The following is a 14,955-nucleotide window of genomic DNA, read 5'->3' as shown; positions in this document are numbered from 1 at the left end:
CTGAACTGCATTCCTACACAAATTGGTGGAGAATTCAGTCCAGTAATTAGAGTTGTCACTAAGAATTTATGTTTATTTAGAAAAGAAAGACAAAAAAAAAGGAAAGAAGAGATCAATTTTAAAATTATTGTCTTGTAGCTCAAATTGATAACACGCAAATTTTGAAAGATGAACAACATAGTAAATTACCGACAGTTCAGAGGGGTACTGAAAGCTGCTGCAGGGGAGTTAAGAGAGTGTGGCTCCAGAAGTTTATTTTTTGTTTTTGTTTTTGCAAATAAAAGAAATCTTCAGGTTGTCCCCCTCTGAAAAGTTCCTGTCTTAATGGAAGTTTCCATATTCATACCATGTAATGCTTAGAAGTTAATTTAAAAGTGCTGTTTAAGCTGCTTTGAATCTTCTGTCAAGTTTCCATGGCTTGATGTTGTCTTACAATAAACCACCCATTTCTTGTATCTTACATCTAATCCATGCCATTTTCTTGGAATCCAAAAAAACCTCATTTTATTGCCCCCACCACACACCATCCTCTGAAAACAAAGACCACATAATATTTTCAAGCATTGTTCAAAAATAAAGCATTTTGCAACCAATTCTTGCTATGAAACAATACACACACAAAATGTATTTCTTAAATTCCATAAAATTCTCCAACATGAGGAAAAATGATAGTGTTTAAAAAGTGGCTGCAGGGCCGCAACATTGTCATTCAAAGCTGTTTTCGTCCATTTCAGTTCAAAATACTAAAACATTTAATCACTAAAGCATTAAAAAGAATTTACACTCTATTTATTTTGATCAGCTTACCTCTTCAGAAATATATATACCCCAAAAATGTGCATACGTTAGCAGCTATAAACATTACATGGCATATCACACTATGTCAGCTTATATGAAAACGTACAAAATGTGAATGTATTCAAAAAACTAGTCTGCAGTTACTATCTTTAAAGCAAGACATAAAATCATTATGAAGTCTTGTAAGCATAACACTGTTTCCAACAGAAATAAATATATAACACTTTCTGGTAAGTTACAGCAGCAAAAAACAAGAGGCATCCTTTTTTTTTTTTAAGCAAGATTTTCATCACTACAGCAGCTGTTCAGACCTGAATTCCTCTCACAGCCTGCTTTATATTTTCCAGTAGGGCTTTATTTTCTGGACTCTGATAACGATCTTGATTTGTATACATGTCCGTCAAAGTAGTCACGTAAGCATCAAAATTTTGTTCATTGATTGGATCCTACGAGATATTAAATAGCAGTTCATATACAACTTTTATATTCTTAACAGTATATTCATATAAGCATAAAATACTATAATAGCTTATCGCCACCATTTTATAATATTAAAATGCCTACTTAGAGCATACTTAATTTTACAGGATACATTGGTACAGGCCCACCATGTCTTTTTTTTTTCTTTTGTGATTACATTTATTGTTATGGTTTCAGGGTTATAACCACCACCATCCAACGGATTGAGGAACCATAAACACAAAAAAAGAGACATCTACTGTATGGTGTGAACTGAGGACGACCGCCAAATTCCTTAACTTTTGCTCTCAATCACTTACCATATGTGGCAGCTGGATATTAGCTAGACTATGAATTAAAGACTGGCTTAAATTAGCCAGTTCATGAAGAAGAGACTCATTTTGCTGTTCAATTACTTTGTTCTCCTCTTCTATCGTCTTCAAGTTGCTCTCCATTGTGGTAATCTAAAATGCACAAATTTGTGTAACATGTAATATAAGGCAAGCTGAAAGGACGCACGCGCTCTTTGAAGCGGGTGAAAACAATAATATTGGATGGAGGGAGGGGAGAAAAGAAAAAAAGGAACTTTATTGCTTTAAATCACAAAGTCGGGAGCAAAGACATCATTTTAAGGGTTTGTTTGTAGTAATTAGAAAACTGAGTTCTGTCAATTGACTTGATTTGGTTTGTCTTTTACGGAAGTCATTTCATAAAGTAAATTGGGGAAGTTTATCAAATTTGTATGTAGATGAACAATGGTTTTGACATTTACCTTTCACTTTGGCAGACTGAGTTTTTTGTTTTAGTATGTTATATCCGAGGCATAGTTTTAACAAAATCAGTTAGCAAACTGTCTACATGTTTAACTGGCTAACTGCTATTACATTTACACCTCTGGATCTTGAATTTAAATTTAAAATGGAATACTAAAATTGCCAATTTTTCCATTGGTTTTCCTGTGTTCTTAGCAAAATGCTAGAGAGATATTAGTGGTCTTTTTTCACTTATTTAAACTAACAAATGTTTCCAGAAAGAACCTTTCACGGCTTACTAACATTCTTTTTATGCTCAACTATCTAAGAAGTTTAATACAGAGTGAAGTAAGGACCTTTGTATTGTGATAACTCTAACACCAGCTCTCTGTGCCTCGCTACTACATGACTTCAGTCTATAAGCAGATACTTTAATCCTCATGAAATTAACATTTCCGTCTTGGCTGTGGATTGGCCCAACTCTACAAATGTTATGCAATGATCTCTGAACTCCCAGTTATGGTTCTCCTATCAAGCACTATGATCTCAGTACTCTGAGGCATACTATTGATACCCTGGACATTAACATTATTTTACTGGGCTCTTGGAAAAAAATAGATTTAATGCTGGAATGGACCTTCAACCACATCTATCAACCTCTTCATTTTTTCAAGATCAAACAAATAATAAATATTAACACTCAGGATGTGAAGCTAGAACCTTTGACTCCAAATTCATTATTCTTTCTATTGGACCCCATCTGCTAGGAGAATAGCAGATAAAATAATAACAGAATGGAAATAAAAAATAATACAGAGGAAAGGTCACTAGATTTTGAGTCAGAAGATCCTGTTTTGAAAGCTGAATCTTTCACTGATTAAATTCCTGTGTGATCCGGAAAAAACTACTTAACACTTCTAAGCCTTAGTTTCTATATCTGTTGATCTGTATGATTCCTATGACTCTTCTAGGTATTATGATTTATAGTTTATGTTCCGTAGTCTCCACATGTATGAGGTGCCAACTTTGGGTCATTATACAACATGTTTGCTACTTCCCTTTTATCCTTTCTACATATGATCCCTTTCCTGCTCTTATTTCCCTGTCCTTTCTCTTGAGCCCTCCATGTATTCCTCTATCCTCTTTTCTTTCTCCTTTTTAAAAATCTTTTCCTTCTGTCTTCCTTTACCACTGTACTGGAGCTTCCATTTTCTTATCTCTTCGGTTTTTCTTTCATCCCTTTCCATTTTTACAGCTCCTCTGGCACTTACAAACAAAATTCTATTCAAAGCCACTAGTCGTTAGAAACCACAAATTGTACTCTATCCTTGTTCTTCAAAATCTGTGTTTCCTCGATTCCATCTGTTGCATATTAAAGTCAGCCTCACTTGGAAATAATCAATGACACCATGCTTTCCATTTGTGATTTAGTCCTGAATACCACCAGTTATCTGCTACAGATCACTGCCATCTTCATCTTGAGTATTTGTTTCAGGGACTTCATAAAATACAAAGATATCTTCCACTCTACCAAATCCAAACCCTCCCCAAACAGCTGACCCCACTCTGTTCTTTATGCCATTAAGTTTGGAAACTATTCCATTAATTTGTAGAATGGAGATCTTAAGAAAAAAGTCAATCATGTTTGCATAAATTGGTACCATCAGTACCAATTAGATGGTGAAAGTCTAATTCAGACACCCAAATGTGAATTATTTATGGTTATAAAAGTCTTTCCACATATTCAAATCCTATCAGTACTTCCAGGCACTTCTTCAGTTCCTTTTCCTTCCCAAAGTCAACCTTGATTGGATTTCTTATTGTCCTGATCTCTTAATAATGGTAGTCCGAAACACACACTTTTGATCTCATACTGTCCTATGCTTCATCTAAAAGAACACTAGGCCTGGGATCAGGAGACCTGTACTCATATTTCAAGTTCAATGTTAACTAGTTGGGTGGGCTTTGGCAGTTCATCTAACTTCCTGATTATCTGTTTTCTTATCTTGAAAACAGGAGTAATGATTATGCTTGTATTATCCACTGAGTTGTTTTGGGAGAACCTTTTAAAAGCTTTTTAAAGCAGTGGATATATATGTTGTTATTGATCTTATTTGGTTTGGACCCAAGCTTTCATTAATGTAGGGAAATACTCATGTGGAAACTCTCATCACCAATGCAGAACATCATGTATCTTATAGTCTCAGATAATTGCTTGGGAGCCCTAAGAAGTTGAATGACCTGCCCACAGTCACACAGGGGGAAGGGAAGTGGATAAACATTTATACAGTGTCTATGATGTGCCAGGGCTATGCTAAATGCTTAGTATAAAAGTAAGGTCTTGAACTCAGATCTTATTGACTCCAAGCCTGGCCCTTAATCTACTATCCCTTCTGTTACATGGACTGTATTTTGCACTTCTTTTGTGTACCCACAGATGCCTAGGACAGTGCTGGTAACAGAATACTGAATTTGGTACATAAATTCAGCACTTACTCTGGTTGACAAGTGCTTATGGATTGGTTGCTTCCAGGCAGCATAAGAAAAATAGCTGAGATTTGTAGCATTTAATATATATTAATTCATTTTATCCTTACAACCACCATTTTGAGGTAGGTACTATTATCATTTCTATTCGACAGATGAGGAGAGATTAAGTGACTTACTCAGAGTCCCACAACTAGTAAGCAGAATCTAACCAGCATTAGAACCCAGGCTTCCTGATGCCCAGTCCAGGACTTGATTTCATTGACCACACTGCCTCTCCAGCATTAGGGTGGAGTAGAGGTTATGAAGAACAGGTCATTGAGAGGACCTCACCAAGAGTTAAAAGCTTGGTTGTTTTTTTCTTCTTCAACAATAATGCTTCTCCATTTAAAAAAATCCAGAAAATAAAATTAGTTTTATCTTTTACCTTAATTTTATTTTGAAGAAATCTGTTTGAGAATTCTATTCTTGCAGGAATCCCCCACATCTTTTTTAGTGGCATAACAGTTTAAAAAAAAGTAGACTAAGGCACAAAGTTCTGAGCACGATCAATCTATTAGTAAAGTGCAAATTTACTAATAAATAGGATCTCAGCTTCCCTAGCAAAGCTAAGACCATGCATGAGGCGGGTAGCTCCCTTTTTAGTTTTGGGGAGAACAGAAAATAGGAAGGATAGCATCATAGATGGAAGAAAATACGATTGGATGGAAGTTAGGAATGAGGGCCAGCAACAACCCCCTCCTTTCCTCCTGTGACTAAGAAATGTTCATTGTTTGAGTCCAGCTGCATCTTCAAGGACAGCGATAGCACACCAGACATAATTATATTACAAACCAGACAGCCTTGAAAGATAACTTGGTAGAATAAAGATACTAGACCAGACTCCCTGGTGTCCACCTGAATCTTTTAAGGGTAACAGATTTCCTTGACACAACAATAGAACAGTGATTAATAGGAGAACTGTATTTGTAAATTTAACTCATTATAGGCCAGCTACATTTCTGAACTAAGGTTCAGAGACAAAGAATCATGACTTAGGCAGTTACAGGGCAAAATCAATTAACTGTAAATAGTATCAATTAAAAAAAAAGACATAATCAATGATTATTTCAATGGTATAACAAACAACCCCAAGGACTTTTGCTTATAATTTTCCTTGTATCTGCCTTCCTATTACAGTTTGTTGTTGCATACAGATTTTTTGAGGCTACAGTTCAGGGACATCTAGGTAGTGCAGTGCGTAGGCCACAGAACTTGGAGCTAGGAAGAGCTGAATTAAAATTTTTCAGTCACTTACTATCTGGGTGACCCTGGGAAAGTCATTTAACCTTTGTCTGTCCCAGTTTCCTCATCTGTAAAACTGGGCTAAAAACAGCACCTGCTTTACAAGGTGTGAGGATCAGATGAGCTAAACACATGTAAAGTGATTTATAAACCCCAAAGTGCTCCATGAAGGCTATCTGGTATTATTAGCTACAACTCTCATAATGCCACAGGAGTTCTCTTGGTTCCCTCTATTGACTCCACTAATGGAACAGAAATGTGTAGCCAGAACAAAAATATACTGGGAGCTACTCTCCTGGCTGTGATGGAAGAGCATGTAAGTGACAAGAATTTTGCTTTTCATGGTTTAGAAATATCCCATTCTTCTATGGCAAAATGGCCCATGAAGCACATGATTTCCATAATAGATGTTTGAAAAATCAGAATCTACAGTGGTTACTGTAATACACCTAGCTGGAATCCAGTCCTTGATCTTTGGCCTCCTTCAAACCATAATACTAAAACCTCTGCCTCTTATCTCTACTATATAAACACGAATTCTTAGACATGGTTAGTGAATAAAACCAATCTGCGTTTAATAACAGTTGGTTTTGAGCTATAATTAATAAAATCCTTGAGAAGAGCATGTAATAGATTTTAAGTTGGAGTGGAACCTTTGAAGTCATTTAGTAATTTTACAAGATATGGAATATGAAATCCCTTCAAAAGGGAAAGTAGCAGAGCTGGGCTTGGGCTGAACTCCCTGACTACACATCAACCGCTAAGTTCCCTTCTAAAACCAGTGTCCAATGTCAGAGAATAAACAGAGAAATAAGGGTAGGAAGTAGAACAAATTGTATAAATCTATAAACCTGGAAGGTAAGATGAAAAATATAAGGCATCATTTGCTTTGTTTTAACCACTGACCGGGCAACCTGATAAACAAATATTTAAGAAAAAGGAATGTGATTCTTGGGGATGGGGGCCCAGGATATTTTATGATTGATGAGGTTTGAATACAGGTCCAAGATGTCTGACCACAGTTAGTCAACTAGCATTTACTAAGTACTTACTATGTGCCAGGAACCCTGCTAAGCACTGAGATAACAAAGAACCAAAAGACAGTCTGTACCCTTATGAGAACATCTGCTGAGATAGAGGCAACCTGGATATCTCTTGTCCGTCTGTTTGATGCAGCCTGACCTTGAACCACTATGCCTGAAATGATGAATTAATTTAAAAACTGCCTTTTTTTTTTTTTTTGCAGGGCAATTGGGGTTAAGTGACTTGCCCAAAGTCACATGGCTAGTAATTGTGTCGCTTGTCCGAGGTTGGATTTGAACTCAGGTCCTCCTGACTCGAGGGCCAGTGCTCTATTCACTGTGCCACCTAGCACCCCTACCTTTCTTCTTAATGATGGTTGTATAAGCCCTTGCATATTCTTCCCTTGGCTTTTTGCAAAGGGTTATTTGTGAACGGGCTGGGTTGTGTATAGTGTTTTGCAATGGACCCAGCTTTATATTACAGCCTCCCCTTCAAAGTGCTGGTTTTTTCCCCAAAGACAAATGAAGGATGTATGAAAACCCTATTCTAGGGTCATTTGAAGAGCCTTATTTGGATCAGATAATTCACAAGAGAAGTCAGTAGCTATGAATAAGCATTAACCCTTAAAATTAATTTTTGATATCAGATGAAAATAGGTGCTCATCCTAAGCAACTATTTCCCTCAGATGCCAAAAAATACAAAATGAGCTGGTAGAGGATAAACACTGAAGAAAGACTTGATTTCTAAGTTCTAATAATAGGACATGCAAAGGAAATTTATCATGTATGATTAGCTCTTATATTGTTTTAGCAATCCACATAATCTCATGAAATAACAAATTCCTTGTGAAGAAATGTATTCAAAGATGTTAGGCTTAACATTCACTTTTGCTGAGGTCAAACTACTAACAGAAGATTTAAGGGTTTTGGGGAGCGGGAGGAGAAGAGTGTGTTTAATAGCAAGTGTCCTCAAGCACCTAAAGGATTATCATGTGCAAGAAGGATTGAATTTGTTCAGTTTGGCGTCAGAGGACATAACTAGGAGCTATGAGTGAAAGCTGCAAAGATGTAAATACAACAGCAAACCTAACAATTATAGGTATCTATATATAGAATGGGTGGCCTGGGGAGGGAGTGGCTTTCATTGCACTGGAGAGTCTTCAAGCCGAGGTGACATGGTGCCTGGTTGGATTCTTGACCAGACTAGGTTCCTGGTCAGACGAGGTCACCTCCGAGGTCCTTTCTAATTTTAACATTATGTGATTCTATTAAATAGTATAAAACAGTGAAACTGATGGGGTGCTTGTGCTCAGACCCCAATTCCAAGACCTTCTTTCTCCTTAGCCTCAAGAAGCACTGTATCTGGCTGTTTCTTCCCAGCCCAAGGACACTCTCTCTAGCAATTACTCATGAGTGGGCTCCAGTGAAACACTTATCTCTCTCCCTGGCAGAGTAACAAGCTGACCGTGTAAGAATGATTAGCTTATACTGGCTTTGTACTGACTCATAAAGATATCCAGTACCGACCAGACTATCCTATACCTATTCCTTACCTCTTTATATGCATCCTTGACTTAAGACATATGTACACTCCCTAAATTTATCTTGTCATTAAATAGGACATTGATTAGTAACAGACTAGATGGCCCTTGGATGGCCCTGACCATTAGTTAACTTAGTGACATAGCAGACCTAATAAACTTCACCTCTCTGTGACCCCCTCTTCCCTGCCCCCACTGTGGGCTTTTCCTGGTGAATGCTAGGAAAATGCCTCCACAGTAGATACCAAAAGTGTAGGTTCCTTAAGAATTCTTGCCTGCTGAAGAGTGTCACAATAAACTTTTGCCAACTTGACTTAAACATTGCTTGAGTCTGAATTCTTTCCAGATGACCCTGTCCTATACCTCGGTCTTTGAGGGCTCCCTAGATAGACCCTTCAAAATTTCATCAAAATGAACACTGGTTTTCTAATAGGGTGTTCTGGAAAATTACAAAGGTACTACAAAGAGGGGTTGGGAGACCTGTTTTATCCAACCAGATCTCATTTGGTCATAAATACTTTTTTTTTTTTTTGCTTTTTGGAGGGCAACTGGGGTTAAATAACTTACCCAAGGTCACATGGCTAGGGTGTGTGTGTGTGTGTGTGTGTGTGTGTGTGTGTGTGTGTGTGTGTGTGTGTGTGTGTGTGTGAAGTGTCTGAGGCTGGATCCGGACTCAGGTCCTCCTGACTCTGGGGCTGGCACTCTACACACCACCTAGTCGCCCCCATAAATACTTTTAAATGGTTGAGGACCTTTCTGGGTTGCTACAGCTCATAGAGCTTAGTCTGTTTTTTTTTCAGGGAGTTACAGACATAACTACCTCAATAAGTCTGATTACTGGCCAAACAGAGGGGTCTCAGAAATAACACCCAAAGTGCAAGGAACTATTAAGAAAATCCCCAACTCATTTCAGAGTTTCCTTCTATCTGGGAAGGAGTTCAAAGCTCAAAGGCCAGTACTTAAGAGTGGTTGTAACACAGTTATCCCAAGAATAGCTCTTGGACGGGCAGATGCAGTAGCTGGACTCAATTTATTGCCCTGAATCTGCACCCACAACCTCAGAGTCTTGTGCAACAGATTTTTCTTCACTTATTGTTCACTCCAGGAAGCCCCTAGGAAATGTCAGTCAGTAGAACAGCTGTGCCCAATGTTTATAGAAGAGCAAGAGTCTTTTGGCCTACTCTTTGGAGTGCATTAACAATTCTCTGTTAATGCATTAACAATTAATGTTAATGTTAATGTTAATGTTAATGCGTTAACAGTTCCATCCAGGGGAACCATCATCCAAGAATAGACATCTGTTATTAGAATGTATGTGCTCTTTGAGTGAGACTGGTGGGTCCCAAGCTGGGATTTGAGGGATAACTGGTAGTATACATTTTGCTGTGCCTTACCTGATTTACCAAAATGAAGTGGGCTTCTTTTCCAATAATTATATTTTATCTTAGACTATCCATTAGATCACATCCAGCCCCAGAACTCATCAGTGCCCCTTTCAATGCCACATCATAGTGCATCTTTCTATGAGGAATTCTGGGCAATCATATGTCACCTTGAGAGTGTGATCACAACTAAGGCACTTCCATACTGGTCAAGCTTTGATGGTCAGGTAGGTCACAACAAGCTTGTTACCCTGAGATGATAATGGTGGATATTCTAATCAGGGTTTAGTACATAACAATGTCCTAAAGTAGGAGGGAAGGAAAAAAACTGGGGATCTTCCAGAAATGACTTCACAAATGAGTTTTCTTTGGAAAAAACAAAAACAAAATGATTACTATTGGGTCGTATCAAACTTCATTACAAAAATTTCAAAGTAAGTTCACTCTCAATAAAAAAAATGTTAAAGCAGGTCTGTGCAACCTATAGCCCGATGGCTGCCTCTCCTATTTGAAGCAGGCCAAAGGATTTCAGGCCACCCTTGAAAGATGTATAGGAAAATATCTTTTTGTATGTAGAAGAAATCCTTTGCCCTACCACAAGAGACTGGTGGGCTGCAGGTTGTGCAGGCCTGTGTTAAAGTAAATTTTAAAAGATGAGGAATTATTTTTTTTAAGCAATACACATTTATCTTTCCACAACTTAGTGATCCTTGTATATCTTGGGAGTGAGAATGGAGAGATGTGACTGAAATTTAGGGCTTCGAAAAACTGTTACCTGAGTTCTGAGCTTAATCATGTCAGCTTCCATCTGGGAATTGGATTCATTTAGCTCCTTGATTTCTTCATCTAACTGTTTGATTTCTTCATCATTTTCTATACCTGTTGTGATTAAAAAACAAAACAAAGAAGAGCAACAAATATTTTATTATCCCATTATAATCTGGATTACAGAAATTAAAAACATTAGATTTTTTCCCCTTTTTTGACTGAAATGTAATTCTTTGAGTTCTACATAAAATTCTGACAGAAAGCCCTTGCATATTCTTGACCTTCTGCTTTACTACTTTTATTTTTTTCTCATTAAAAGTTTTTCAAGTACAAAAATGAATTCAATTGGGGAGGATTATGAAATGTAATTCAGGCAAAGATGAGATCTTTGATTAGAAAAGTGAATCAAAGGTGAAAGGTTCTTGATCTTCCAGAACAGCAGAATTCACCTATTGCCTGATATTCTACTTTGATTTTCCCACATCTATAAAATGGAAGTACTGGATTTGAAGTTCTTTATGGTCATTTGTAGCTCTTAATCCATAATACTCTGCTATGAATATCAACATTAACCAATGCAATATACTCATATATTTTGGAGAACAACAAAATTAATATAGTAATTCTGCTTTAACAGCAAGATTCTTGCTACTTCTAAGGAGTGAGAAAGCTCCAGGGCATCAGTTTCCTCTCCTGTAAAATGAAGATAACATTTAAGGTCCTTTCTACATTAAAATCTATGATCCTATGATCTAGGGCAGAGGAATGGAAGAAGAAAGGAGCCAATAAAGGCAGAGGATACTGAGCATAAATAAGGGTGTTTGAGGAATCTTAGGAGAATAGCTCAGTATAGTTTTTTGTTTCTTTGTTTGTTTGAATTATTATTTGTTTTTTAGACTCAAAATCTGACTGTATAGTCACAGCAGACTACTTTTTACTTTAGCACACCAATATCTAAAGGGTTTTTACTCCGAATTCAATGCTGATGGTTTCAGAGTTAGGACTAGGAGTAGGTAAGCCAACTGCATCTGCTGCCTCAAGGGCCATATGAAGTGGGAAGGTGTGTGTCATAAGGGACTTAACTTTTGAATACAGTTTTTTATAATAACACATTTTTAATGCCAAAAATGTGACTATGGTGAAGTGTGACTTCTTTCATAATCTGTGAAGCCGAAAAGTTTCAGTTCACAGAATCACAGATCATAGTTCTACTGGGCTCTACTTTTGGGGTTTTGGTTTGTTTTATTTTTGTTTGGACCTATGAGTTCACTGGTGTCAGGAACTCCCAGTGCAGAAATTCTTTCCACCAAGAGAGATGTGAAGATCTACAAATCTTGTGTACAACTTATGGCTTTAAGAGAATTGTCCTGGAATTAAAAGGTTAAGTGACTTGTCCAAAGTTATACATTATATGTCAGAGGAAGGACTTAAACCTAGGCCTTCCTGGCTGCAAGGGCTGCTCCTCTATCACCACAGGTCTTTTAAGTTCTACATAATAGCTTTAATTTTCAAATCTTGACTGCTGTGTTAGCGTACATAAATTCCTTGTCCCACTTCTAACTCACACCTTACTTAATCCTTCAACAATCTAGCTGTCTTTAAGTATTCAGTATTCTTCTTTTTAAATAATTCCTATAGTTTTTCATAATAATTATAATAATAAAATAATACAAAATATTTTCTCAAGATCAGTCCTATAGTTCAGGATTCCCACATTGGGTTTTTTTGTGTGTGTTCTTAGTGCTTTGATACTTGTACATTTTGGTCCTTATTGACTACATGGTATATAGTGATATATAGTTCATTGACTACATGATATATAGTGGAAAGTGTATTCCTAGGATTAGGAATTAAGAGACTTGGGTTCTTCTCTTGGCTGTATCACCAACTACCTTTGTGGCTCTGGGTCACTTAACCTATTTGAGACATGGTTTCCTCATCTTTGATATGCAAAATATAAAACAGCACCTATGTCACAGGGTTGTCTTGAGGATCATTAGTTCATAAGACCATAGTTATGAAGCCTGAAGGGATCTTAGAAATCATTGAGTCCAACCCCTTCATTTAAAAACCCCAAAACACACTACAAAGAAAGTGAAACACAGAGGTGAAATGACTTGGTTCAGGGTCACATAGTTATATTTAGCATCTAGGAAGGGATCTGAACCTAGGTCTTCCTGACTCTGAGCCCAGGGCCACATCCACTACATTAATCTTTATACCATGAACATAATAATTGTTTAAGTAAATGTAGTTCACCAAGTAGGCCATGTATTTTGTATGTAAAGAATTTTGTAAACCTTAAAAGTGCTATATAAATATGAGCCATTAATGAATCTGGCTCCCTGTGTGCCTCATGAGTTCTTAAAGCAACAATGTTTTGATGATACTTAAAGAATATTTTAAATTCTTCCTAGATAAATAATATTCAGAAGAACAAATATTAGACCAATTGGTGCTATTCTCAGTTCAAAATTAGGCCATGTTGGATCGTTAAAAATCAGTGACTGTCTATTTTTGACATTGTTAAAAGTAAAAACAAAATCATTGCAAGCCCTAAACATGACTTTCCTTTGATTTAGAAATCACACACATATGAAAGGGGAAGGGAATAAGCATATATTTAGTGCCTAGTATATACCAAACACTGTGTTAAGTGTTGTACAAACATTATTTCATTTGATCCCAGCTAAAAGTCCACTTTCCTCATGAAGTCTTTCTTGATTCCCCTTAATACTATTGCCTTTTCTCTGTTGATTATCTACAATTTATCCTGTAATTAATCTTGTTGATACATAGTAATTTTTCTGTTGTTTTCTACACTAGACCGTGGACTCCTTGAAAGCAGGGTCTGTCTTGTATCCCTGGAGCTTAGCATAGTGTCTCCACATTAATAGGCACATAATAAATATTTATTCATTGACTGAGGTAGAGAAATAGCATGGCGCAGTGAATAGACGGCTGGCTTAAGAGCCAGGCTGACCTAGATTTAAATCCCACCTTTAATATACTATCTGTATGATCCCGGACAAATTATTTAAGGCTTTAGTGACTCCAGCAACTCTTTAAGCCCATAAGTTGTAAAACAGTTGCTGATCTGCATTAATAGAAGTTTCCTCTCTGAGAGTTTCCTACACAAATGAAGTTATAAGACTCCCAAATAAATGAGGTAAAGTTATCAAAGTAACACAAAATTACTCAGAATGGCTCACTGGAATTCAAACATTTTGTTAAATAGCCTTAGATCATAGGATCTAGAGGTCATAGATCTAAAGGTTATGGGGACATATGAAGAGCTGGGTTTATACTTGCACAATTACTTAGATCTGATTGTGTTGATTGTGAGTGGGTGAAGTATAAATTCATATGAATTTATACATGTGAGTATATGGGATTGGGAAGCTCAGAGAGTTACTATGGGAAATATGGCAGGGGTGTGTGTATGTGTGTGTGTGTGTGTTTGTGTGAATCAGTGTTCCTCTGACTAACTGTATGTACTTGGAAATTTTTCCAACCTACTGTATTTACAAAGCATAGTTTATCCTTTGAGTTCATCTAGATGGAGGCTTATTCTCTTGCTATTCATGCATAATGAGAAGGCACCTAACTCTACCTCTGCCCCTAATTCCATCCACTCTTGCCTTCTCTGGGGCCCTATTTTATTAAATAACCCTTTCTTTTTCTTGCACAATTACTCTTTAAAAAAAATTTTTTTTAAAGCAATCAGGGTTAAGTAACTTGCTCAAGGTTACACGGCCAGTTATTTTTGGGTGTGGTGCTAAGTATCTGAGCCTGTATTTGATCCCCAGGTCATCCAGACACTGGGGGTGGTGCTCTTACTTGCTGAGCCACCTGGCCGCCCCTGCATCATTACTCTTTTACAACTCTAAGGAAAGGAAAAATCACCACCCTAATGGCAACCTTCTCTATTTTGGGATCTTTTAAATTCTTAGGAAGGTTTTGTTTTCTTATATTAAGCCTAAATTTATCTCTTTACAGCTTCTACTCATTGCTCATAATTTTGCCTTCTAGGCCTAAGTCAAGAAGTCTAACCTCTCCTTCATATTATAACCCTTTAAATATATGATGACAACCATCATGGTCCTTGTAAGTCTCCTCTTCTCTAGACTAAACATCCCAAGTTCCTCATATGACATATATCCACAGATTAAAATGAATTATTTTAAATTGTATTGGCATAAAAGAGCCAGGACTCCAGTGCTTTTGGTAGATACTTATTGAACATTTATGGAAAGACATGGACATGGGTTGAGAAGGGGTGGCCAGAAGATGTGATCACAATGAGATCACAGAGTCATGCATGTCCTGAAATATGTTGAAATATTAAGTTATGTCTATAATTGTATATTTGAATCCAACTCACATTTTATGTGAATGGACTTTAGGGCAATTTATGAAATTACATTGGATGAGACTATATTTCACAAGTGTGAGCAAAGC

The 14,955-nt window shown here is 37.0% G+C and overlaps 1 protein-coding gene across 4 annotated transcripts in view; it reads right to left on the bottom strand.

Moving 5' to 3' along the window:
* MYT1L (myelin transcription factor 1 like) overlaps positions 1–14,955 on the bottom strand; it is a 704,996-nt gene that overhangs the window by 1,570 nt on the left and 688,471 nt on the right. For all 4 annotated transcript variants that reach the window (XM_069108684.1, XM_069108683.1, XM_069108686.1 and 1 more), the window contains 3 exons: positions 10,502–10,605; positions 1,578–1,721; positions 1–1,244 (listed from right to left, as the gene is read on the bottom strand). The exon at positions 1–1,244 is cut by the window's left edge and continues 1,570 nt beyond it. In XM_069108684.1, the coding sequence (XP_068964785.1) occupies positions 1,104–1,244; positions 1,578–1,721; positions 10,502–10,605 (389 nt within the window). In that variant the 3' untranslated portion in view covers positions 1–1,103. The remainder of the gene's footprint in view (positions 1,245–1,577; positions 1,722–10,501; positions 10,606–14,955) is intronic.

The sequence above is a fragment of the Petaurus breviceps genome, unplaced genomic scaffold (genome assembly GCF_028583685.1).
Source record: "Petaurus breviceps papuanus isolate PSGF00001 unplaced genomic scaffold, PetGlider_PUasm1.0 90418, whole genome shotgun sequence".
NCBI lineage: Eukaryota > Metazoa > Chordata > Mammalia > Diprotodontia > Petauridae > Petaurus > Petaurus breviceps.
Note: the sequence above shows the minus strand (reverse complement) of the source record. Positions and strands in the feature narration are given on the sequence as shown.